The sequence below is a fragment of the Wasmannia auropunctata genome, unplaced genomic scaffold, assembly GCF_000956235.1.
Source record: "Wasmannia auropunctata unplaced genomic scaffold, wasmannia.A_1.0 LD336074.1, whole genome shotgun sequence".
Classification (NCBI taxonomy): Eukaryota; Metazoa; Arthropoda; class Insecta; order Hymenoptera; family Formicidae; genus Wasmannia; species Wasmannia auropunctata.
In genome coordinates, this window is record NW_012026816.1 from 959,241 (window position 1) to 987,087 (window position 27,847).

At 40.7% G+C, this 27,847-nt stretch overlaps 3 protein-coding genes and 1 long non-coding RNA gene across 7 annotated transcripts in view; 3 read left to right on the forward strand and 1 right to left on the reverse strand.

Annotated features, from left to right (window-relative positions):
• Nucleotides 1-443: 443 nt before the first annotated feature.
• On the forward strand, nt 444-9,085 carry LOC105449565 (nipped-B-like protein B). Its single transcript, XM_011688831.1, has 3 exons — nt 444-522; nt 1,311-1,500; nt 1,724-9,085. Exon 3 carries the CDS (start codon nt 1,730-1,732, stop codon nt 8,423-8,425), a length of 6,696 nt encoding a protein of 2,231 aa, XP_011687133.1. The 5' UTR covers nt 444-522; nt 1,311-1,500; nt 1,724-1,729; the 3' UTR covers nt 8,426-9,085.
• A 6,465-nt stretch (nt 9,086-15,550) lies between these two features.
• Nucleotides 15,551-18,539, reverse strand: LOC105449569 (coiled-coil domain-containing protein 112-like). 3 transcript variants are annotated; one of them, XM_011688837.1, is made up of 7 exons: nt 18,203-18,539; nt 17,988-18,091; nt 17,471-17,740; nt 16,509-17,133; nt 16,053-16,274; nt 15,871-15,978; nt 15,551-15,791 (listed from the first exon to the last, which is right to left on the reverse strand). In XM_011688837.1, exons 1-6 carry the CDS (start codon nt 18,427-18,429, stop codon nt 15,918-15,920), a joined length of 1,509 nt encoding a protein of 502 aa, XP_011687139.1. In that variant the 5' UTR covers nt 18,430-18,539; the 3' UTR covers nt 15,551-15,791; nt 15,871-15,917. The 3 variants fall into 3 exon arrangements, with proteins under 3 accessions (XP_011687139.1, XP_011687137.1, XP_011687140.1); XM_011688835.1 differs by having other exon boundaries at nt 15,551-15,978; XM_011688838.1 differs by having other exon boundaries at nt 15,551-15,978; nt 17,988-18,087; nt 18,203-18,282.
• On the forward strand, nt 18,089-18,852 carry LOC105449568. Its single transcript, XR_974352.1, has 2 exons — nt 18,089-18,303; nt 18,604-18,852. It is a non-coding gene; the product is annotated as an uncharacterized LOC105449568 (long non-coding RNA).
• Nucleotides 18,853-19,618: 766 nt separating this feature from the next.
• The window catches only part of LOC105449567 (GAS2-like protein 2), a 67,200-nt gene continuing 58,971 nt past the window's right edge, over nt 19,619-27,847 (forward strand). The window contains exon 1 of one of the 2 annotated variants that reach the window (XM_011688833.1): nt 19,619-20,136. The gene's annotated coding sequence lies outside the window, so the exon portion shown is untranslated. Of the gene's footprint in view, nt 20,137-22,139; nt 22,333-27,847 lie in introns of those variants that run through there. The other variant, XM_011688834.1, reaches the window with a different exon arrangement.

Sequence of the window (27,847 nt, forward strand, 5' to 3'; positions counted from 1 at the left end):
GGTGGCCCGCGGATGACAATTGAGCGAGCATCCCCCGGACGACGGTGTTACCCGCGGCGAGCCTCGCGACTGGTCCAGCCGACGCGCCGGCCCGCACGACGTGCCTGAGGATCCGCCGGACGGCCGCCGAGTGACGCGGAGCAGCGATACGGCGCCCGGCCTCCCGCCAAAACCAGCCGCGGACGGAGCGGACGGGCGACGTAAATAGTCCCGGGTAAGCGGAGCGAGCCACGGTGCTGTCGCGCCGCGCGGCCGCGGCCGCGTCCGCGTCTCCCCGCGCTACGAGGCGCCCGCGTCCCGCACCACGCGACGCCGCTTCTCCCCGCGAGTGACCCGGCGTATTCTCGCCTGCCCACCAGAGTTCAACGTTCATCGTCCGCAGGAGGATCTCGCGCTTCCCCCTCCTCCCCCCCTTCTCTCTCTCTCTACTTGTACTACTCCCCCTTGTGTTGTTATACCTGATCGCGTGGTCGCTTCGTGGATGTGCACAACGTTGGATGGTAGACGTTTTATTTTGAGAAGGTAAAGGAATAATGCTGTGGTACATGGTGATTGTTAATGTTGGTATGATCTCTGGAAGCAAGTGGATTCAGATTGATGAATAGTCATGGAGCACCCTACTAATGTGCAGTTTTGCTGTGCTACTGGAAATACCAATTTGTTCATGTGCATCAGCTGATCATATTGCAATTCTGTTCAACGACCGGTTGTTTTTATGCGAATATGTAGAAATTTTTTTTTTATGAGAAATTAACAACCCAATTTTTCCAGGAAGGATTTTTCAATGCTTATGTTTCGAATGTGCCCAGGTGATGATTCGTCATAGGTTTATTCTACAAATGTTATTATATGACTTGTATAAATTTAATGTATGCTCCTGTTCTACTTCGTAAAATGCACAATATATTTCTTTTGTGTATTTAAATTCCGTATAGCAGTAACTTAAAAATTTGAGAATAAATTTAGCTTTTAAATGATAAAATAATTCAGAAAAGAATACAATTTTGGTTTTTATAAAATATATATAAGATAATTTTCAAATATTTTAAAAAATTAAATTTGATATTCACACTTAAATGAGAAAATATTTGATTATAGCAATGTGAATTACATGTAAAACATTTTAATTTTAGGTTAGTTATTTTTATTTACATATATTATTTAATATGCATTGTTTTTATTTCAGCGTGTAATTTTTATTTATTCCAGCATTTCTTCTATTTTTATTTTTATAAATATTTAATTTTTTTAAAGATATTTAAATACAATACATTTGAAAAATGGCTATACAGATCAAATTTTTGTTGCAGGATAACAAAGTGCAGATAAACATGGATCGTTTATTGGAGGATCCACTGGCTTCGTCAAAATTTGGTTGAAACTTTCATTTTGCAACATGGGAACTTAAGAGACTTTGTCAAGTTCCCAATATTTGCCTTAGTGCTAGTGTGTCCTTCAACGAGGATTAGAGACTGCTCCGGTCAACGGTGAAATATTTGTGTCAGTATGTCTTGAAATGCGTGTGAGAAAATTTTAACAATGATTTATTTAGACGTTCGTGGAAACAGTGCATTTAGATATGTTCAGTTAATTTACATTTACTGCATATCGTAAGCAAGTACTCTTAGCATGCCTTTGCAGTGCTCAGCATATTGTATTGTCCCACAACGCGAGGAAACTTAGGAACACTGAAACTGATTTTGATTTTCTTTTTTTTGTCCAGGCTGTAATGCCAGAACGAATGAAACTCAAAATGAATGGGGTTGTACCGAGTGTGCCAATAACTACCCTCGCTGGTATCGCGAGTCTCACAGACTTGTTACCCGAAATGCCCCTACCGACTCCGCTGCCACAGACTCTGACTAATAAGTCGCTGCTGTTTCATCCACGAGTGGCAGAGGAGGCGCAGATATTGCTGAGCGTTCGCGACGAGAATCTCGTGCCGCAATTGATAATGTCACTGTCGCAGACGTCGTCGGAACACATTGAACTCAAGGACAATTATCCGAGTACCGAGCAATCGCTGGAAAACGAGCAAAACACGCCTGAATTGCTCAAGGCGATCTTGCAGATAAACCCTGATGTATTCAGAGGAACCCAGCACAATTCTCCAAGGAACTGGACGCAGGCTATGCCTATGCTGCACGCGAATCAATCGCCGGCGAGCTATGGTCGTTTCTCGCCGTCCTACTCGAGCTCTTCGGGCTCCAGGCAAACGCCCCAAGGCAGCCCGGCTCATTCTGCAGCAGCCAGGTCATCTGTACTTCCGCCACCGATTGCCAGCGGCATTGCTCACGCGCAACACCCGCGGATGCCGATCACTCCGCAGAATCATGCGGACATCTCGCAGATGTCTCCTTTCGCCGTGCCTTCTCCGTCGCCCAGAGGCAACGTTATGACCGAACAAACGAGAACGTTGACTACGCCCCAACATATGCAGGAGGACACGAACTGTATAAATCCCCTAGCGAACGTAACTCTTCAACCCAACATGTACTCGCCGGCTCACATGAACTCGCCCAATGCACCGCTGGCATCTATGACCAATATGACACCTCAGCATAACATGGCTGGTATGACGCCGCAACACAACATGCACATGACATCCCCAATGCGTAATGTGCCTCTGCAACAACATTCAGCCATGGGTATGCAGCAAAGTCTTTACGATTCAATGATGAATCAACAAGTACATCATGCATTAGGTAGCGGTCAATCATTGGACATCGATAATGCAGTGCAGGAGAATCAGCAATTTCTTCTCGACCCAGTAGCCGGTCTTTCCGATCTTGACCTACCGATGGAGAACATCGATACGAAGCAGAGCGTCGATCATGCGATACAACATTTATTACCGACTTCTCAGACCACGTCCTTTCCAAATATACATGCCGCCGATATGGTTAACGCTTTAGATCCGGCTGCAGCTAGCATGGCGCCTAATGTGCAACATCAACAGAATAATAATTCGGAGAAGAGTATGAAATTTGCCGGGACGGAAAAGCTGAAGGAGCCCATAGTTATGTTAAACAGATTATCGTTGGCCGATCAGGCGCTTATGCAGAAAAGTCTGGCGGCGTTTGCAGAGAAGTCGCCGAGTCGCGCGGCGAAAATGGGCATTTCCAATCGTGACGAGGCGTCAAAAACTGACTCCGAGAGCGAGGAGGAGGTCGGCAAGAACAACAAATACTTTAAAGCTCGCGCAAAGGAGCGGCAGGTGCAACGAGAGAAGGAGAAAGCGGAGCGGCGAAAAAGCGAGGACAAGGGCCGCAGGCGAAAAAGGATAGTGGACGACGACGAGGAAGATGATAAACGAGATGCGTCGTACTCGCCCACGAAACCAAAAATACGCAAGATCGAGAAGAAGTTAGTGCCTGTGTTAGCCAAACTGAGCGTCGAGGAATTAATGGAGACCAATACTTACCAACGATTTAACTCTACCATAGAGACAATCTTCGAGAATACCGAAGACATTATGACGAACGCCGATCTGGAGGACGACGGCGAAGTGCTTGCGGAGATGCTTATTCCCAAGTATCAACTGCACGATCTTTGTACGGAAGCGGCCAAGCTCAAAACATTGGGCGCCATGGAATCGATACCTACAGATAAATTGGTGAGGCTGCTGAACATCTTGGAAAAGAACATACGAGATGGCGCGAGGGTGTCGCCGCTCGTGGATCCGGACGATGACGTCGATGAAGGACGATTATGGATGCAACTGGCGATGGAACGGGTGCAACGTGCCGTGGATGCGTCGTTGATCGCGTTGCACATTATGACCTCTAGCAACATGCCGAAGACAGTCTACTTGGAAGATGTGATTGACCGAATAGTCCTTTTCATGAAGTTTCAACTGCAGAACACGATCTATCCTTCCTTCGATCCCGTATATAAGATAGATACGAAGAACAAGACTGACAATTTTAATTCTAGCGGACGCAAGAAGCGAGGACATACGAAGGAAGTGCGGGAGAAGAGTATCCTGCAGCTTTACAATAAGATGCACGAGCTGGTAGGTCTGCTGGCCGAGCTGTTGAACATACAGGTTCTAACGGACACGAGTGTTCTGCATGCGTCATCATTGGGCGTCGCGCCGTTTTTCGTCGAATCGGTGAGCGATCTTCAATTGAGCGCATTGAAACTCGTTACTGTAATATTCACAAAGTACGAGAAGCATAGGAGATTATTATTGGACGACATCCTGGCGTCAATTGCGAGATTACCGAGCAGCAAAAGAAGTTTACGCACGTACAGACTCAATTCTGAGGATTACATACAGATGTTGACCGCGTTGGTCCTGCAGCTTATCCAATGCGTGGTGGTTCTGTCGGATTCCAAATCGAAGGACGACGACGAGAAGAAACCCAGTCATGTAGACGCCGATGTCTTCATTATTAACAGATACGAGACCGCCACCAGAATAGCTGGGAATTTTTTAACGGTATTTCTTAACAAATGCGGTAGCAAAGGCGAGGAGATCGATTACAGACCATTGTTCGAGAATTTCGTTCAAGACTTATTAGCGACGGTGAATAAACCCGAGTGGCCCGCTGCCGAGTTGCTGTTAAGTCTTCTCGGAAATCTGTTAGTGGGACATTTTTCCAATAAAAGCTCTGATATGTCGCTTCGCGTAGCCTCCATCGATTATCTTGGCGTGGTAGCGGCCAGATTGCGCAAGGATGCAGTCAATTCACAGTGCAAATTGTCAACCATTGATCAAATTATACGAGACATTAAACTCGAGCAACAAAAGGACTCGGACTACGATCAGATAAAGGACAAAGAGATCGTAGGATTGAACGAGGACGAAGAGAGGACCGTGTTTTTGCAGAAAGTACTCCTGGATTATCTGGCTGTCAACGGGACGAAAGATCCGGCTCTCGGATACGCGCGTCATTTTTACCTAGCCCAGTGGTATCGGGATTGCGCGATGGAGAAGTCCCGGGTGGGTCAGTCGAAAAACAGTCCGAGCAAGAAGATGCACAAGAAACGGACGAAGAAGAAAAATCGGCATCACAACAGCGATCAAGACACCGAGTCCGAGTTGGACGAGCAAGATCCAGACGAGAACGACAATAACGAGCAGAAGAACTCTGAAGCTTATCGAGTTATAGAAGAGAAGAAGAAGTACATTATCAGTAGAATAAGACTGTGCAGCACAGGAACGAAACCGGATATCCTTCAGACGTACATCGACTACAACTCCGCGGAGCTGATCTCGCAATACCTCGCGTCTAAGAGACCGTTCTCGCAAAGTTTCGATAGATACCTGAAGCAGATTCTCCATGTGCTGACAGAATCGTCAATTGCCATCAGAACCAAGGCAATGAAGTGCCTCACGATGATTGTCGAGGCTGATCCGAGCGTGCTGGCAAGAGTGGACATGCAGCTGGGCGTGAAGCACTCGTTCCTCGATCACTCAACGTCAGTGCGGGAGGCAGCGGTTGACTTGGTAGGAAAATTTGTATTGAGTAGACCTGAACTGATTGACAAATATTATGACATGCTGTCGGCAAGAATCCTGGATACTGGCGTGAGCGTCCGAAAACGCGTTATCAAGATTCTCAAGGACATCTGCATGGAGTGCCCAAATTTCCCCAAAATCCCAGAAATATGCGTGAAGATGATAAGGAGAGTGAACGACGAAGAGGGCATTCGGAAGCTCGTCATGGAGGTTTTCCAAAATATGTGGTTTACCCCAGTAAGAGAGCGCCCTACTCTCGACTCAGAATCGTTGTTGAGGAAAGTGATGAACATCACGGACGTTGTAGCAGCCAGCAAGGATATGGGACTCGAGTGGTTTGAGCAGCTTTTGGTAAGTTTGTTCAAACCGAAGGAGGACAAGGACGACAGCACAAAAATGCAGACGGAGCCGCCGCGGGCTTTGCTGACAGCGTGCAAGCAAATCGTGGACTGTCTGATCGAGAACGTTCTACGGTTGGAGGAGACAAATCTAGATTCGGAGAAATCGGAAAAGAAAGGCTCGTCACAGAGGTTGGTCGCGTGCCTGACAACGCTCTATCTGTTCGCGAAGATTCGGCCTCGATTGCTAGTAAATCATGCAATCACTCTACAGCCTTATCTGAGCTTGAAATGTCAGACACAGGGCGACTATCAGATTATCAGTAGCGTTGCACATACGCTCGAATTGGTGGTGCCTCTGATGGAACATCCCAGCGAAACTTTTTTAGCACAGTTGGAAGAAGACTCGGTGAAGCTGATCTTACAGCACGACAGATCGGTGGTCGCAAGCTGTCTATCGTGTCTAGGCTCTGTAGTTAATAATGTCACGCGAAACTACAACCTGATACGAGACTGCTTCAAGAAATACTATGGACACTTAACAGATTACAAATCGTTTTACGAGAAGGATCCAAAGAATCCCTCGCTAATAAGGTGCAGGCCGTTCTTCCGACGAGCACTCTTCACGGTCGGCTTATTGCTACGTCACTTTAACTTCATGGATCCAGAGGTGATAGAGGGCCTGGCGGACAATATCAAGGATCAGGTCTTCGAAACACTTAGTTATTTCGTTCATTTGGATAATGACGATATCCGACACTTTACGCTGTCGGCCATTGGTTCTCTTTGCATACGACATTATGAGTTTATGATGTTGCCGGAATTGAAAGAGCTCTATCATCATTTGCTCACGTCGGAGTACGCATTGGTCCACATGAGAATCCAGGTGCTCAACAACATCGAAGTATATCTGCAAGAGGAAGAGAAGAGGATGATCAAGCAGGATTTAGAATGGGCAAAATTGTCTAAACAGGAGAACTTGAAGGAAATGGGTGACGTATCGTCAGGCATGGCGAGCACTGTTATCCAGCTCTATATTAAAGAAATTCTCGAGTCTTTCCTACACGTCAACGTAAGCGTACGACATGCGGCCCTCAAAGTTATTCAGCTGATCCTGGCGCAGGGTCTGGTACATCCCGTCCAGATAGTGCCCTATTTGATCTGCATGAGCACGGATTGCGAGAAAGTCGTGAGCCACAGCGCGGATAAGCAATTGCAGGATATCGAAAAGAAATATCCCGGCTTCATCCACATGAAGTCGCAATTTGGCATCAAATTGAGCTACCGGCTACAGAAAATTCTACAGAATGACATCACGGTGAGGGGTATGCGAACGAAGGAGGGCGAATTCCCGGGCGCACTTAACGGTTTCCTCTATACGATTCTACGTAACACGAAACAGCAGAGGCGGGCGATCGTATTGTCTTTTCTCAAGCACTTCGACGAGGCTGCTAAAACTAGTCTGTCGCAGATGCTATACTTGGCGGACAATCTCGCCTACTTTACATATCAAGTACAAGACGAACCTCTTTTCATCATTCATCACATCGACATCATTATTTCTATGTCTGGGACGAATCTACTACAGTCTTTTAAAGAGGCTCTGCTGCCTAAAGAGGGCAGTGCCAGGCATATGTCGGGACAGCCGGCCGAACAGCCGATTGGACAGCCGATGGGACAACCGATGGGACAACCGATGGGACAACCGGTGGGACAACCGATGGTGTTAGGACCAGACGGTCAACCAAAACCCGTTCAGTTGTCGACTTTGGAGGACGAAGAAGATGATGAAGAGGACGAAGAAGCTCTTTTGGCCAGATTGCCAGGCAATACTACCTTGCTCAGGGAGTATATTACCGCCAGTCAAGGCTTTTTACTTTTATTAACGCTTCGACAACATCTCAAAGATCTTTATGGGTTTTCTGACGCAAAGATCGGCCAATATTCGCCGTCGGAAGCGGCTAAAGTCTATGAAAAGGCAGTGAATCGTAAAAATAATCTGCTCTTTGAACCTAAGGCCACGTTGCAGAGGCTAAAGGAGGGTGTGACGAACGTCAACGAACTGGACGCGAACGGCAGGAAGAAGCTCGTGAAAGAGTACCTGGACTTCAAGCAGCTAATGCTTAAATTTGATCCTGAAGAACCGGACGATGATGGTGGTCACGATGCTGCCGACACCAGCGGCGGTGGTAAGCACAGTGCAGAGAATCCACAAACAGCGAGGATACCGCAGCATCCCGAAGCTGGCGGCGGTAGGACGATAGCAGACGGTGTCGTTGTGGGAGATGCCAATGCTCTTATCGCGGCTGGCCAGCAGCAGTACCATTTACCATTGCAATCGAATCTGACCGCTCCGATGGAGCATCCGAACAATTCGGTAAACTCGTTGCCTGTTATGGCGGCAACGGCGACGACGACGGTCGCAGCGACACCGGCGACGACGCCCCGGGTGCCGAAGCTAACGATACACACCCATCCGGACGCGAGGGAGTCACACCGGAAGCACCGCGCACACAAGACGGACAAGTCGGTGAGGAAGCACAAGAAGAAGAGGAGGAGAAGAATCTCCGATAGCAGTGAGAGCGGAGAGGACTACAGTGACCCTGACTTCCTAGTGTGAGTGCGGTGGTATATCTCGTCCTGTGTGTATATATAAAAATATTCTCGCGATGATGTGCGTGTGTGATCGGTCGGCTGGAATGACTCTTATTCCATGTAGCCAAAATTTGGACGTCATTGCGACGCGATTGACCCTTTCTCATGTCACCCGAGACGACTCTTTTTTTCCCCAGATCATCAAAGTTGAGATGAATTCGAAAACGGTTCCGGCAAAGGTACCGTTCCGTCAGGAAATTGCATAGAGACTATAATTGCTATGTGGGAATGCGTGTGAGTGAAAGAGAGATCTTCAATAGGAATGATAGCCAGAGATTTTTAAGCGCGATCGAACGTTGAGGTAGGATTAGCGTGTTGTTGGCCGAAACGGCGGGCGTCTGCGAGGTTTATCGATCCGCCATGCTGTTGTTAGCGAGATCGGCTCGTTAAATATTTCGTACGACCGACTCGGGAACATGGTTCGTTCAAATTAGCTTTTCCTTCTTCCCCGTCGAAGTACGCCATCAATACAGTCATTCTTGACAAGCGAAAGCTTCTGGTGATTGTTCGATTCCGTCGAAATGGCGCAAAAGGCGAGAAACATTGAGAGCCATTATCCGAAACGATACTACGAACCAAGTTCTCCGAAAAAAAGTCAAGTACAATAAACTACATTCGAACAAAATTCATTTGTAAATAATGTCACGTAAAAACGATAATTGATTAATTTCATTTTACGGATGAAAGAAATTAGCAAAGAGGAAAGGACTACAAAAATTTTAAGCAGTTTAAGCAATATCTCTCAATTTAATTCGTCATTACATTCTTTTCTTTCCAGAGTGAAGCGCTGCTTATTTCGATAATGCTAACTTATTAATATTTAGACATTTTATTTCGATAATTTATAAATGAATATTTAAAATTCGCTGCGTTTGTTCCTAAGTTTGATAAAACTAAAATATATGATATGTAAGAGATATTTCTGTTATGATTACAATAATATTTAATACTAATATTTGCAATAATATTTTAAACTTTATTTATAAAGTAGAAGGAAAGGAAAATAAACCGCAAGGAACGTTTGATAGTACAACAATAAATTTAACAGAAAAATAAACATAAATGGTCTAATAATAATTTGATAGATTATTTATAGTAAAGAATTTATTATAACAAAGTTTGATTGCAAGATGTTTTAGTCTCAATATTTATCTAGCGTTAACTAAAATCTACTATACCATCTGATTGAAGTTATTATATTAAGTATTTAGTTATGCAATATATTCATTTTATTTATATATATATATATATATATATATATAGATACGTAAATTTTTAAAGAATTTTTTTTAACTCAATATAAAATTTATCTTCAGAAAAAAATGGTGATATTGAATAAGTACGTTAAAGGAATATAAAGAAAATCTGATGTTTAATTTTGAAGCATATCGAAAGACTTTAGGTCAGTATTATCGATATAAGCGGTAATTACTCGCCTTTTAAGGAGCGCGATACCAAATATTGAAGGTCCACAAAATTTGACAGACGACATGAATCGAACTTCGATGGAGGGCGGATTCGTATAAATCCTCCCCTGCAGTATGTATAATAATAGAGTAGCAGGACGCAATTGCCTATGCATTACGAAATGTTGTTTGTAATATCTGTACATAAAAATCTTCAAGTAAAGTATCTTATTTTCTTACAAACTATATAGTGGTGACATTTTACGAAGAATACTTAAGATTTTGTTGTAATATTAAGTATTTATTCAGGATTCATGTTGTCCCAATATAGTTTGCTTCATGCACTCACTCGTCCTTGGTGTACGAAACGACGAAAACGATTAAAAAAAAAGGAAAGGAAAGAACAAACAAAACGGTATCGTTTTTTTTATACAAGCTTATAGAGGTAGTGTGTGTGTATGGCGTACTCTCTCGATGAAAGCGTAAAGCGGAATCTATTGGCGTAAGACGACAGAGAAATACGAAAAAAAATTCAAAGTGTACAAGTTACTCGAAGGACACGATTCTAAAATATGAGTCATTTGGGAATTCAAAAGCTAAAAAGAGTTTCAGCAAATTTGTTTAAATATTTGTAATCCGTAAAAGATACAGCTGATATCCGTAAAAGATATAGCTGATTAGTTGAGAAATCACTAATAGGATGCAATACTTACTTTAAAAAGCGATAAAATTTTGCAGCCGCTATATTCTACAGAACTTTTAGAAACGAACAATTTTAGAATCGCATCCTTCGCTTTCGACTTCGTTTCCATTGTTAACGTACAGCAGCCGCTCCTGCACTCGAAGAAGAATATCACGATTTGTCGAACAATATATGACAATATATAAATAAAAAATAAGTCTTTTTTTCTAGAAATTTAAAATTAATACTAGATTCAAGAGCAATTGTGATTTCGAGAAGCGTAAAGAAATTATATTGATGAAATTATATTTATTTGATTATTTTTCTATTGCGATTAATCTTTTTTTTTTTTTACTTTCATAACTTACAAATATATAGATAAAAAGAGAACGAAGCAAAAAAAAGAGACAAGGCATCGTCTCATTAATTTTCCTAGCAACAGGAAATAGAAACGCGAAATAATGGTTGCCCGACTAAATCAAATTCGAATAGTTAAACGTATTTATTTTACTATCCATCGGGACTTATAAGATACCACGAATATCGATTGTCAGAAGTAATTGTGATTTATCTTACAATTGGCGGAGCGCTGCATGTCTTTTTGGCTTGGAAACGAAGACGGTAACGACGACGATCAAACGAACGCTTCCGTTCTGGAATGTTCCGGAACCTGTTTTTTTTTGTAACGAACGCTTCGAGGAATAATTTGCTGGCGATGCTTCGTTAGCACACATTTCACAGTAATTAACGATTACACAGAGCCTTCATATTTTCCATAATATCCAGGGAAAAAGTTGAATGGATACAAGTACGCATTCAGAGAAATGAGAATGTCGATTCATCATATTATTTCTTTAATTATATACTTCGTCTCTTTTGAAAATTTATATTGAGAGATTTTTATTACTTTATATATAATTTTACATCTTAATTTTTTTGTAATCTTTATTTCCTAATAAGGAAAAGAAATTAGAAACGAAGATTAGAAGGAAATTATTAAATTTTTATCTATATATATCGCGTGGAGTATTCATTCAGTTTTATCGCTATGTCTCTCAACTTTTCTCATTAAAAACAGAAAACTAATTTATAGCTTTTGATTTTATATAAAATTGTTAAATTTATTACAATTCTGTCAGATGCGATTTGTGCGAACTTATCCCGTGTCGCGAGAAAGTGTTAATCGATTATTAGCGGCGCGATGCATTTACATTCGATTATGAGAGACTATGCGCAAATTTTCGTACTGTTTGCGGATTTGATAACTTTATTGACGAACGTAAGATCTCAGCACATTCTCTTACTTGATTTACGATTAAACTCGCGTTCTATCGAGGCCCCAGATGTACACCCGTCTATATCACGTCAATAAATCTGACAGTAAAACGTGTGTGAATTCATTCGTTTAGCGTTAAGGATACGCGTTGACTTTAGAAGCGCACGTAGGAATTTCGCCCCGGGGGAAAAAGCTTTTGTCACACACGCTATCCGCTTTTTTTTTTATCTTTCTGCTTCTCGAGATTCGAATATTTCTCGTGCATATAAAAATTGGGTAAAATTATGTGATTTTTGCTTAAGATTAATTTTCATTTTTATGAAATATTTTAATAACTAGGCTATCTGTGTAGCAAGAAATCTGCCTATCTGTCGGATGTGCGAATAAACTCGGGCCACGTGCGTTTCTGACGTGTAGATATTAGTGAAATTCATTTATTAGACGTACTGAATTCTCTTAGAAAACAGAAAAAAAATACTTGTCTCGTTTTTTGATAGAAATTCGAGATGCTAAATACTATATAGAAGACTGCAAAACACCAGATTTTTACGAACGACGATTCTCGAATCCAGGAGAAAGCAAAACGCGAACCGTAATATATAGTAATCGTTGCGCGTTGTTTCACACGCAACAAAAATCCCGCACAAAATCATTAGTCGTAAAATCGTTTTCTCGATTTCTGAAAATTGAAAATTTGATTTTACGCACGTGACTTCTCACTTCTCATAATCGTTCGCATTTTTCTTATTAGCTCTTCTTGTCGCAAGTATTGCGAAATCGCGATGAAAACTTTCTGTAGTCGGTAAAATCCGAAAATTTGAATTCTGTACACTCTATGTGGTCTCTCCAAAAATACTATTATTAATTTATTAGTTTTATAACGTATCATATAGTTTTATATGTGAGTTAATTCGCTTTGCTTCGTTATGTCTCATTATTATTATTTATCAATCGGCGAATCAGTTATTAGACTTCGGCGCGAGAGGCTCGATTGTGGAGGGACTGGCTTTTCTTTTTGTAACTGCAACGTGATCGGTAATACGTGCACAAAATTATTTAAGTGTTTGATTTTCCAACAGGTTTAACCGATACCGGTTTGTGCAAAAAATATCTTTATATCGAATATCTTCGTAATTGTGAATATATTTATCTTTTGCGAAAAATGTTAACATTATTTTATAACGTACACATTGTGACGTAAAAATAGTAACATTTTTCTAAAGTGACATTAAATTATTACAATTTTTGTATTGCGAAAATACTGTGATTATCTAAAGTTATATCGCAAAATTTCATTAGTTTATATAATTTTATATATTATCACACGTATATTACACAAAATTATTTTTTTGTCAACAAGTCACACGATGCGAATTGTGGAATCTTGTTTCCAAAATTGTATACCGTCCTCGAAGCGTGCAATGCTAGAGTTTAAGCGAGAACTTATTTCCCGACACGTGCAGTTCACTTTTAGAAAAAAGATCGGAAAGAATAATTTATTAATCAGATATTCGTGTAATCGTTTTATGATTAGGAAATATGAGCAGGTTTTGTGAGAAAGTCAGATTAATCCGGAGTTTTTTATTTAATAATAACGTCTGCTCCCAAAAATACGGTAAAGCAAGAATTATTTCTCGCAAATCGACAATTTAATAATATCACGGCTCGAACCAGGCTGTATTATACGCGAAAGAAAAAAAAAGAATATATTGGTTCACTTAGCAAACAATTTCGTATTCTACAAGTCGCTTAAAAATTACTAGTTCTTTTATACCGTTTTTCTATCGTACATTTCTATAATTGATGAAAACGTTCTCTCTGCAGAAAAGTCAAAATTTTGTAAAATAGCTATATGCCAGTGCTGTGTAGAATTTCTACTTTTGGGCTTAACATTGAAATGTATCGGTTCATGCTGTTCTTACTCGTCACTTTATAGCTGTTTTCTCGTACGACGCTCGGTCTCAATGACGAGACAAGTCTGAGATTGTTAAAAGTTTTTTATATTCACTGTTTAAGAAAGGATATTATAGTATATTAATAATATAAATTTTTATTACTAATATTATAAAATATTTTTAATGTGTAATACATATAATACACGTAAATATCTATTATATATATATATATATATATATGTATTTTGTGCTTATATAATTATTATATATTATGTAACGGAATATATATAATTATATATATAATTAGTATTATATAGTTTGCCAAAATTGTTTTCCGCATCATTCGATGTATCATTTGAAATATTGCATATACGTTTTTTTTTTAAATTACGTCAAACATTTTTTAATAGTCTTACAAATTAGAATAATCTCGTTCTTGAGATCGAGCGTTCCATGCGAGAAAACAGCTATGATATGAGGAGTAGGAACGGCAATGTGCATGAACATATTTTAATTTGAAGTCCAAAAAATATGTATGTACAAATCTTGGACCGCACTGTATACTCTCGCGCGGCTTTGGTGGCAGTTCTCTCCAAAGTCAGCCTCTTCAGTATTGTCACGAAAAAATTCGAGGAAATCTTTCTTTTCGAACCCGTAATGATAGTTACGATTATACATATACATATAGTATATATATACATATGCAATTATATCTGTACATAATTCACGAATGTAAAGATTCTAATAAAATTTATCAATAACTCATGCGTTTACCAAAACCCTCTCTCAGAAAAGATTTCTTTTTTCTGCCGATAACTTTTTCTTGTATCTGTAAATCAATTTAGTTCAATTTAAGCATTTTATTTCGTTCACTTACCAAAGAGACTAAAATTTTTATCATATAATTCGACTGTTCTTTTTTAAAGTTTTCTCATAAGATATCTCTTCGGAACGTTCGTTTAAAAGGAAATACAAATATTTCTTATTGATTTTCATATAGAAAAAGAAAGTTTTGATCCGAGAAAGAAAAGAAAGCGTTGTTATTGTGAAACAATCCGCTGTTATTCGAAAGGAGTAACAAACGACGGAATTATGATTAACAGAGCAAAAATTAGAGAAAAATATTAGTCTATCGACACGAGAGACAACAAATAGCGCAATCTACATGGACTTCACTGTTGATTTAGAAAACAACTGTTAATGATACAGGGGACGAAAGGAAGGTTTCGCTGTACAAATGTTCACACTTGTACATATTTATCCTTTAGGTTAGTGATAAAAAAAATCGCGGCAATGACGTTGCAGGGACGTGTGTGTCAATCGAGAGAGCGTGAATGAAATAGAGTATGTGTTAAATACGGATTTATCGTTCGTTGTAATAAAAAACAAACTCCTAAGTATGCATTATAAATTCTAAATTATATTTCTACATATATATAAATATATAAATAAATAAAAATGCAAGAGTATAAATATAAATACAGATACTGTCTAAAAGCGAGGAAACAAAAAAAAATATAGAGTACGTTTTAGAGTCTTTGCGCGTATTCTCACAAAGAGTGAGAGGTGCCGCCGTATCGTGCCGTGTAGGATTGTGCCGCGATATGTAAACAAATGTAGTAATTAATAATAGTGATAATTATTAAGAGGAATTTAAAAATGTTGCGAGTCGAGCCGTCGAACTGTCGTCGAGCTATTGTATTCGGCGCGATACGGGACATTCTCTTTTGTATTATAGCATTATATATATTATACATATTGTATTACCTATGTGTTTTTGTATTTGGTAATCTAAACGAAGGAATATCTCGAATTAATGAACAGAAAAAGATTGATAGAAAGTATATTATATATATTTGAGTATAAAGCCGCCGAGGGTTGAAGTTATCCGAGACGACGACGGTAATCTTCTTCTCTTTTTCTTTTATTTTTTTTCTTCTGAAAATGAAATAAAAATAACGAAACAAACACAGAGAGAGATAGCGATTTATAATAATAAATTGTAAAGCCGAAACGGCGATTCTCTGGATAAATTCAGCACTCGTTTACTCATAACTTATTATGTTCATCGTCTGAAAGAAACAAAAAGGTACGTTCGTAAAGAAAAATAAACATAAGTATATATCAATGTTTTGTGAATTTTTTAATTGCCTTCTCCGTTAAATGAACATTGGCTGAAAAAAAAAAAATCTTCAACTTCAAGAAAATGTTAGGGCATCCTTGATCTCTATCGATTCCCTGTTTCTCCACTGGACATATCTGAAGAGACGAAATTTTCAGATGTAAATATTATAAATTAAACATATAAAAATAAGCATTTCTTAAAAACGTACAAACGTGGAACGTCTTTGATATATTGCAGTTTTTTCGGTTCCCTCGTGTTAGAATCGTGTATTCTACATTTTTCTCTCCACACTTCAGTCAAATTCAACAGGGTCGAATGATCTTGTTTTTTCGTTATTTGCGGTCTTATGATTTTTACCGTTTGAGTTTTAGCCAACCTCCGACTCGCTATTAAATTTTTTTTTCTACTTGTATATTCTGCATCTTGCTTTCTGTCAGCATTATAAGACCACAACAACTTTATATTATTATTTCTAAGATTTAGCACAATTAGCAGAAGCTACATTTATATTATAATTATTTAAGTCACTTGTTAAAATATACAAAAATTTTTTATTAGGTTGTAAAATAAATTGCAGATCAAAATTAGCTAAAAACTTTTCTCATTATTTTATTATTTAGCGTGTTATTGTCCCAAGTTCTATTTTGAAAACGGCTGACGTTACCTAAAGGCTTTGATCAATGTCGGATTGTACTTTGGTCCCCCTCTCGAATCGTCTTTCGAAGAAACTTCCATTGATCTTCTCTCACGATGTTCCGCCAAAACTTTCCGAAGCCTTTTCAATCTTTCCCTCTTACGTTTTTCTTGCGCGGCAAGCTTCGACTCCGTCAGAATCCTTAACTGCTCCTCGTCGATCGAACGTTTACTCTCTCTCTCCTCTTTCCACCGTCTTACTAATTCCTTCTTCCGATTATTGATATCAACGGGCTCGCCAGTTGTTCCCTTTTTACACTTATCCGTCACGCAAGAGGAAAGATCTTTTGTGATATCGGAGTTTCCTTTCTCTCGCGAAGTCTCTTCCAAGGTCTCGGCCCCGGTTTCATCCTCGTGATTCTTCACCTTCATCTTCTCCATTTCTTTTCGTTTGCGCCACTCTCTGACGCTCGATCGTTGCTTTTCACGCAGGCTCAGATAAACCTTGTACCAAGCCTCATGATTTACTATTGCCTCCGCTGTGAGATCCGGACATTTGACTCGAATGGCAGCCACAAGGGCAGGGATGCTGCTGCATTTCTTCCGCATTTTCAGGAACAACAGATGATCCTCGTCGCTCCAGTTATCAGTGTGGCCTGTAATGTGATTTTTTTAATCTGCATATTGATTTTTTAAATATCGCCATAGTAATTGATGGAATTGATGTATTTAATAATAAAATTATGACACAGAGCGAAAGTCTTATAAAATATGTATAAAAATGAAGTTTAAGAATATATCGAAAAAAAAAATTGAGAATAGAACATATTTATTATTTATATCTGACTTGATTGGATTAATATAAACATTTCATTAGGCGACATTTAACGTAAACATATTACGTGTTATAAAGTAACACGCAACTGTCATAAATTATATTTTATTACGCACTTTAATTGCTAACGCAGAGCGAATGCAAATGTAGTTCGGTACCTGTTTTAGCAATTAACTCGTGGAAGTTCTCGATCGCCTTATAATCACAACACTTTTTATTTTCCTTGTTAGAAGTCGCGGCGGACGTCGGTTTGCCGATGCTACCGGTTGCATTTTCATACTTATGCAAATTTGATTCAAATTCGCGTAATTCAGATTCGAGAGCGGTTTGCTCCTGCGACAGAGTCGCAGTCTGCAATTGGCAGAAGTTCTGAAAGTCCCGAATTTTTCGCGACAGTCTCACTAGCCGTTGTTTGTATGCATTCGTATCTAAATAAATCATATGTTAATTTCTTAGTTTTAAATGTCGAATTTATCTCTTTAATAATAGATGCGCATGGATTAAAATGTTAATTCTGTTTAAATAAATTTTAAAAATACAGAAGGCGCAGCATGCATAATAATATTATGTAAAAATTTTAGATGAGGTACAAAAATAATTCGAGAGAGTGACGAGAATGAAAATGAGAATAGCGTTATCAGTGGAGAACAAATGAATTACGCTAAAGAGATTTACCTAACTTCTGGATCTGCTCGGGACAATTCGTGATCGATTGTACCGATCGCAGTTCCTCCGTAATTTCCTCCAAGGGTTTTCTCATGCCATCCAGAAAAATCTGCCTTCGAAGAAGTATCGAAGTTTAAACCGCATTGCGAGAGGACGATGCCGCGTGCGGACTTGATATGCATAACGCAATCTAAAATCGACTGATTCGTTTTTCTGCTGCCTACCTGTTTTTCGAGATGTCACTCATATTATGCAAAACGGGTCGTAGAACTTCTGGTTCCAGTTTCATGTTCTCCATCAAGTTGGCGAGGCTCTTTTCCATCAAGTACTCTTGCTGCTTTAACTTCAACAGGGATTTCCTGCACTTCGTGCTTTCAGCGATGCGCACTTTCCCACCCGGCGGGATTCGCTTTTCCCTCTTATCTCTCTTGTGAGATGTAATCTCACTCATTGTACACGTATAGCTGCGATATTTTCTTCGAGGAAGCTTATTGTCATTTATTATTCTAATAAATTAATTTAACCTAAGAGTTTATGAGTTAGTAAACGCGTTGCGTCTTTGCGTAGAGAGCTAAGTTCACTGGAGTTTGTGAGACCTGACAAAGCTTTATATGGGTTTCCATAGTAATTCGCCCTAAACATCTCCCTTCCCACGGAATCGCACCTGCTGATTGAGGAAATTCATATGGAATTGCATTTAGAGTACACAAGAGGCGCAGGAAAAGCAATTCACATGTATAACTATATTTTATATGTGAAAAATAGGTATTATAAAGATATCTATATCTCTAATATATTATAAATTAGAAGTTACTGTAAAATGTTTATCACATTTAAAAAACTGATATTATACTAAATATACTTTGCACCTAAAGTGCTAATTTTTAATTAGCTTTTTAGCTATTATTTATCATTATCGTAATTGTCTGGTTATAATAATTACACACTCGCAGTCGTGCACACTTACGTTAAATATCAATGTATATAATGTTAATTATTTATTATATAAGTCATTTTAATTAACTGATTAATCATTATTTTCCACAAAAATTCCCTCAAAGCACACAAAACGCTTATAAATAATTAAAAATATATGTATAAACCATTGTTACCCGAAGTCGATTAGATTGTTGCGATGGTATTCTACAAGCACGTATTTATCGACGGCTACATAAACCCGAAAATTTTGGTCGGTAATCAATGATGCGAAATAAACAAGTAATTTCACTTTAAAGAAAATAATCACAAATGACAGAAAAAACTGCAAGAGAGACATTTATGTCTCTATCAAAACAAAAATAAGATATTTATTATTAAATTTTATATTTCTACGCAAAACATCAATACAGATTTTACAAAAAAATTAAAATAAAAATAATCTAGGTTTTATCGGGGAAAAATGACATTCCGTTAACATACATGCAAGCAAGAGAGATCTTATTGACAATGTTCATGTTTACAGTCTCGTTGTATCAACGTTATCAATGATATCGCGACGAGCGCGCGCGTTCTCCAATCTGTAGTGACCCCTCGCGGTGCGCGGCGAATCGACTCCGATTCCCCTTTCCATCCGCGGCACTTCGACCGCTTGCACTGCGGCGCATTTATACGGGCGGCCTGTCTCTAGGCGCCTCAGTCTCTGATTGGGACGCGACGCGTGCGAGTATGGGGTTTGCGCGCGTACCCCGCGAAGCGTACCGTGACAGCATCGCGCTTTGAACCGCGCTTGCGACCAACAGCAGCAGCGACGAAAAACGAAACGATCGCGCCAACGGGGAAAGAGGAAGAGCGAGAAGGGACGACGAGAGAAGACAGCTCTCTCTCTCTCTCTCTCTCTTTTTCTCTCTCAGTCTCTGTATGGCTCCTATGTATCTTTGATACATTTTCCTCCCTTTCTCTCTCTCCCTCTCGTGCGCTTCCCCTGACAACGCATCCTCCGGCGCGGAAGCGCGCGCCTGATCGCGTATGTCGCCGGGAAATCCACCGGCTTCGACAGACATTCGATTTTCCGCTCGATGAGTGAAGGATCCGCCGCGCTGCCGTGGTGACGGGTTGACCGGTGCGCGCCGCGATCGGGATCGCCTCGCCGCGCCTCGTGGTGATTCGGTGGTGGTGATTTGGGAAGGACTTCCTCCTCCCCTGGATTCGTGAGACAAGCGTAAGTACAGCTCCGAGTCGTCTTCGGTATATGCGCTTTGCTTTTGTAAACTACACCTGCGTACTACATATCATTACAACTGTGCTGCTTTCATAATGCTTGTATTGAGAACGCGATAGGCATTAGTAGGTATATTGAACGATCGACTCGCGGATCGAAGGAAATCGAGGTACGTCATCTCGAGTGACGTTGAAGGCGAAACGCTCGATTTGAATTTTAATAAGCAGGTGCATTTATGATTAGCGTATTCTGATTCGAACCGTTTTTCTTTGTGTGACGAAAGATTCATATTAGATAGAATATTATAGTATCTTTTATGTTTTGGTAGATAACAATTATTATTATACACAAGTGTTACACATATTGGATATTTAGATAAAAAGATTTTTTGTTTCTATTAATTTTTTTTAAAGGATATTTTTTGGATATTTACTAGATAGATTCTTATTTTGCGTTGTATGTAAATTCTGACACTTCTAGAAAAAAATTTCTATATCGCGCGCGTTTCTCTTTGTGACATTATATATAATGTAATAAAATTGTACGTATCTACATATGCACAAAAAATTTGATTATATTTTAATATTATCGCGACTAGAATTGTATGCATAAAATTCCTTGCGACACACCCTGTAATTAGGTAGTTAGGCCATTTAAACGAGAAAATGGAGCAGTTCAACTGCAGCAGGACATAAATAACTGATGCATCTGTTGCATTACAAAGATGACTCATGGTGAGTTTTCTTATTCAATGACACTGATAAGGAAACATGGCACGCGACATGTTAATGTTAGACTTTGACTTGAAATGGATATTCAAGATAATAATCATGCGAGTAGATATCTCGAGCTGCAGTGAAGAACGCGCGAGATAAATTCTTGGGAAAGCATTGCAATTATATATACGGAATTATCATAAAATTAGATGCATTTATATTAATTTTATCGCGCGTATGTATGTATGTGTGTGTGTGTGTGTGTGTGTGTGTGTGTGTGTGTATATATATATAATAATGTTTATATTTAAATATATAATGATGTATCATCTATCATAATATAGTACCATGTACTAATTCCACTGTAGAGGCCGTAATAGGCAATAATTAATTGCAGTCTTATTTTATATAATTTTATGCTATTATATCTTCCTATTCTGGCTACTTAATCACTCGTTAGAGTCGCTTTTACAGAGAAAGTTTCATTGTTCGAGCGATCGCAAAGAAGCTCTACTCCGTAATTATTTAATCAATTATGAGTAACAATATACGGTGATATAACAAATTATTCGTAATAAGTGGACAATGATTAATTATAAGTAATCGAAATCTTATACCATTCCGACAGTTTTCTTCGTATTGCGTTTATTTAATCGGTCGTTAAAACTTTTTACGTAAAAGGCTTCATTGTTCTGACCATTGTAAGGAAATGTCGCAGCGCAGTAATTTAATTAGAAGTCGTTGGTGCAATTAGAATTACAAGAATAGCGTGACTTTCTTTACGTTAAATAATTCCACGTGATACTAATGTAAAAGTAGATTGAGTAATTTGTTGACAAAATGCATGGTTCTCAAATTTAACGATATTTTCAAAAAGGAATCAACTGATTTCTCTCGTGATAAAAAAAAATTATGTTGACTGTGATCTTTAAGTCCTACATGTAATTATATTAAGATAAATTGCAAACTACGTATTAAAAGGGAAAGCAAGGTCGGAGATTTGGAAAAGTTATCAATCCGGATTGACGATACGCGCGATAGTTAGATCGCGCGGTTGACGAGTGTTACTCGCCCGACGGGACACGGCTCGCGCGAGTAATGGCGCGATAATTTCGCGGCGATTGAATTGCCGACGCAATTACTCGCTGGAGGCGTACACTCCTGCGAGCGAAGACGATCGAGATAAGTGGACGGAGACAAAGCGTTTTGTCGCGTGAGATAGTCAGTCACTCTCGAACTGTGTGCGACATCGTTGCGCGCGCGCGCGCGGTGTGTAGTGCAGCGCTCAACGAGATACTCCCGTCTCGACAATAAGTAATAAAACGCAGGCGTGGTGCATAATAAGCGACGCACGGCGCGATGCCCGCGCGCGTATCGCGACTACTATTGAACGGCATTGAACTTTCGCTCGATCCTTATCGATCTCGCGTACGCTACATATTGCACTTTGCTCCTTGGCATCATTTTTACGGCTGTTTGCGTAAGATAAATATTTATATGACGTATATGTGCGTGCACAAGCGGTTTTAGTGAAAGATAATATGAGTTTGATCCTAACAAGCATCACTTCTTTGAATGGTGATTGAAAAAGATCGTAGGATACTTTTCATATCCCACCTTTCACTCGATTGATCGCCATAAAAATTTTAATATTTTAATATTGCATTACTTTAATGTCTGAATTTTAATATCTATTCAATTTTACACGTCAATATATTTGATCTATGTGACGAAAATACATATAAATGATGTAGAACAGGTATATAACTTATTTTTACGCTTTGAGTATCTAATATGCCGGCAAAAGCGTACGTTGTCACGTATATCCCACGGAATTGAAATTATCTGCGCGACAAAACGCAATATTCGCCGCACTATTGCTGCTCTATCAAATTCAGTATAGACGAATTGTCGCGTCCCGATATTGCGCGATGGATCGCCGCGTATTGCGCGAGCATCGCGGCTTCGGAACACCGTGCTGCTCGTTACGGCTGTTCTCTACGGTTAAAAGTGAATGGGGAACCCGCTCATTCATAAGATTTTCTTCCGAGGGGGGCAGCGACCAGCCGCGCGCGTTCCCTGCCTGCTCGCCGTCCAGTCTCGCTCGCTTCGGCGCAGCGCCGAGCGTGCGCGGAGGATGCGCTTTGCGGCGACTGGACATGCAACTTATCATGCTCACTAATGCGAGAGTATCTCTCGATCGGAGGACGATGCTCGCGAAAACGAGGGTCTCGGGATAAATATTTATATCTCTGCGCGCGCGCGCGTGTTTCGCTTCGCTTCGCGTAAACGAGTTTCACGAAGGACGAAAAATGAATAACTATGTATTTCATGTTTGTAACAGCGTGCGTATTGAAGAGTAACGACGCTATTAGTTCGTTATCTAACTTTCCAGACATTATCGTAGACCCTCCGTGTCGGGAATGTATCAACGACTTCTCTGTGCACGCGTATAACGGGAAATTGATTACACTATCTCTCTGAAAAGTTTAACGGAATTGCGCCTGTAATCTGAGCGATACGACTTCTAAACAGAAGTTGAACACTAGAAGTAGCATGTAATGTAGAATTAATTAACGCTGACATATATATATATATATATATATGTATATATATATACGGCGAAATGATGAACGCTGTATAAACACGTTAACTGCACAAAAACATGGGAGTCTAATAACCGGCTGACATATTCGGAAAATGATTAACTAACAACCGACTCGAGCCGGCTTTATCTCGTCGTTGTGTGTTCGGGAATATAATATCAAAATAAAATCTCTAAAATGTACGGCCGCCACGTTAATGCAATAACAAATCATTGCCAAGATAGAAAGCGAGAGAGAGAGAGAGAGAGAGAGAAACGTATTGGATTTATTTCACAGAGAAACACGCGCGGGCGTTTACGCGGTTTGTAAAGGTTTAACATTGTTAAAAAAATGCGACGATAACGTGGCCGAAACATCTCTCTCGTTAATCCCATCTCTCGCTCGCGCGCTCGACGCCCCGGCAGATTGCAATGTATACCGAACGTCACGATTAATGAACGGCTGTCAACGGCGTTGCATCGCCGGAAAATCAGTTGCACGTATATAGTCGCGGGCTATATGCCGCTGTCGAGAGATGCGTTTGGCGAGAGACGTGCGCTCGCTGCATCGGATTAAGTTGGATTTCAGTGCGTATGCGCGTGTTTTGATATTCCGATGACAGGCACTATCCTTAGAGCAATCAAGAAGCGTGTAATTTTTGCGAGGGGGAGGGAGGGGGGGGGAGAGAGATTATAGACGAAAACCGAATCGCTGCGTTTCGAAAGTATATACGCAGAGGGTGCCCGCCGCCGGGTGGAGAAATTATTACGTCGGAGACGCGACGGAGCTTTAATTTCGAACGAATTTTTTACCTTGTTTACGGATTCTCCGGTCAATTTGGCATTGAAGTTTCCCCGACGTGATTTAGGGTCTCTCGCAGTTGGCGGAACTTTATATATTCGCGTGTTCTCGAGATTCACAGCCTCGAGTGTGGAACACGCCGCGATTGTCAATACGGTTATGGAAATGGACCTCCACGAAAGGGAGGAGAAAAAGGAGCAGACGCAAGACGCGTGGGGGAGGGCAATAAGTCCGGCCGAGGCGGGAGGTGATCAATCTCGGCGCGCTCGAAGGTAACTTTACGGGCCGGCGCGTAATGATAAACGACGTCGGAGCCGGTGCTCCGAACGCTTATCGGGCCGTAGCGCGTAGAGATATCGTGTTTCTCGTTGCCGTTGCAACGCGCGCGGGCCATGCGCGACCATGCGCGACGCGGATTTGCATTCGCGCTCGGCTACGCGCGCGGGCGTATAGCCGGGCCCGGCCCGGCCGAGCGGCGCGGCTCGTCGCGCCGTTCCCGTCGCGTCGTCATCGTCGTCGTCGACGTCGTATAGGAACAGGTTCATTCCGTTCGCGCGAAATGAATGAAATCGTTAGGCGTTACGAACACGCCGACGCTGCGCCGGATCGTTTATCGGGCCCCGGTATCAGTGCGCGTTCGAGCGCAATTATGCGTCGCGTAACTCGATGCGCGTTGCGCGCGCGAGAGGGAACAGGCGCCGGCTTACACATCCGGTTTCCCGGATACACGAGCGCCCATCGAGATGACTGTCCGTTGAGCGCGACGCTGCAATATCGATCGCTCGTTACTAGAATCACAACTTAATTTTTCGATGATTATACGACAGGTACACTGAGAAAAAAAGTTGTTGAAACAATTAAATGCGTTTTATTGACATTTTTCTTTGGTTCAATTATAAAGAACAATTTTGCTGAATCCAGATCTGAAAATAATTTTTGTTCAATAATCAAAATAATTTTGTGCGAAAGTTAAAATGATTGCTAGAATATCAAAACGTTTTATAGCAATGCTTATCAGTTTTAACATTCCAACGAATTATTTTGCTAATTCAACACAAAATTATTTTCAGATCTGTTTTTAGTAAAATTTTTAGACCTTTCAACAAAATCGTTCTTTCTGTGTATGTATATGTTTTTGAACCTACATCAATAACATTAACATAATATTTTTGCGAATCAAACATTTTGTTGAATTAACAAAATATTTGTTTGACACCCCGTGATCGCAAAGTGTAGTTGAATAAAAAAATATTCATTTGATTTAACACTTTCTTTTCTCAGTGTGTGTGTACAAACGAAACTGATAATAAATGATAATAATATTTTGAATAACAATATTTTGAAATTGTACGAGGTTTGTTTTATTAAAAGAGTATAGAAAAATTTATTATTATGCGATTTAAATAAAAATCTAAATATAATCTTCGTGCCGGAAACGCTTAATTTAAACGCGAAGGCGTAAATGACACCGGCTTTACCAGTTTGCTCGTGTTTGTTTTGGAGACAGATGCCGCTACGTATCGCGATGTGTGTTTTGTACAGGATTATGTTTATATACTTCTCCTCTTCTCTGAACATCGTTATATGTATATACACTAATAAGGGATTTTAAAACAAACAGTTTCCCCGGACAAAGAAACGCTGTCATTCTTATGCGCGCGAGTGGGCTCTTAATATCTCGACGACGATGATATCTCGAATCCGAGTCTCTCTTCCACCTAGCGATGTAATCATTACGGCTGCGCTGCCTCCCTGAGTAGCTATCTCTTCTACATGAAGTAATACTAGATAATTGTAGAATGTTTATGACGCGATAAAAGAGCGGAGTGTTACAGTTTGAGACGATAAAATAAATCTGAAAAAAAAAGAAGTATCTCGCATGATGATGTATTCGAAAGTCGTTATGCCCATTGCGAAAATTCTGTGCATATCTTATGCAGCGCGCGAGCAGATAATTCATAATATTTTATGAATAATGAAGGAACGGAATATGCATGAAGGAGACGAATTCATAAAAAATATTTATTGGCCTATTTATATTTAATTAGGAACGTTTGTCAAGCCTGACAGGATTGACGCGATCTCTCGAATATCTCTATTATGCAAATCGTGTATTCTCCCGCGTTGTCTCTACGACGGGGATACTGGATCAGTTGCGCAATTTTTCATCGTCCGTTCTTATACGAACGCTCACAATTAGACTTCTGCTGCGAGACACATTTATCGAAAATGAAATGGATGCGTCTCCGGATCGAGCCGCGAATAATCACGCGGAGTCCTGACCGTGGGACGACTCACAATCAGTGGCGAAAAAAAAAGGAGGGGAGGGGGAACATAGTTGATATTTAATGGGCTGTAAAAGAGCAAATGACCGTTAATTGCGCGGCGCGCCTCATTGCGCTTGCATGAAACGGGCATTATACGTCCCGTGGCGGATTCGTTTTCTATATTTACCTTTCGCGAAATTATCACATCGGCCATCGCCGTAATTACGACGCAGCGAGACTTTCAATTTATCGCGATCTTGTTTTCCCTTAATAATATATCGGTGCTATCTTTGGTACGACGCAAGAATGTTGTCGTCGCATTGCTCGCGTATAACGTAACATTACTTTAACGCGCGCGCGATTAAATTGCCGCGGCCGGCGGCGCGGCGGCCGATCGGGGGGAGCGCGCAAACACTCCGCGCCTCGTATTACCTATATACGCATCTCGCGCGCGCGTGTGTGTATGTACATCGCGCCGCGGTATTTATAAATTGCAGGATTATAAAGGATCTAATAATGAAATCCGCCGGAACGCGCGCGGGGTAATATAGTAAAGCATCGGCGATCGTTCGTAATTACTCATAAAGTCTTACCTAAGACGAGATCTTGATATGGATTTGCGAAGGTACGCTACCCGCGCGACGCGTACGCGCAGTAACGCTCTGCGAAACGTCACCGCTCATGCGAATAATTACATTACATGAGATTACTGTTTACATAACTCATCCTGCATAATATTTACCGTAATCGACGATGAATGAGGGGAGGATGAATCGGCCGGATTATACAAAGTTAACTCGCGCGCGCGCGCCCCAGAGAAATTATAGTAATAGGGTGTAAGAGTAACTGCTTCCTGGCGATTAGGAGAGTCGCTAAAGCAAGTCGTAGGGATCGGAATTGTGTGCACACGTGTGTGCGTGCGCGCGCGCATCTGTAAGTGTCGCTGGGTGACACATAAAAATGATAAAGCAAGTCGAAGCGGTCGGAATTAAGTCGCCGGACGACTCGTAAGGACGTTTGAATATATATATATTTTTTTTCATTTAATCCGGTTCGGCCTTTAATTCTATTCACCCGTCTCACCGTGTCCGTTGCTATGCGACGCGCGCTTGGAGGAGGACGTTTTCGAAAGATTCAACTCGCGCGAAGAGAGACCGACGTTCGGAACATCCCTGCGCACGACTGTCGCCCGCGCGTTTTCCTGGCTTTGCGTCATTTCATTTTCCATCGAGCACGACTTCATTGTTGTGAAACGTTTCGTCGAGAAAGGGTTCCACGGGCCTCTCGTCGGCCTCTCCTTATTATTCCATTGAGCGGCACATAAGGGACGGAATATTAAGAA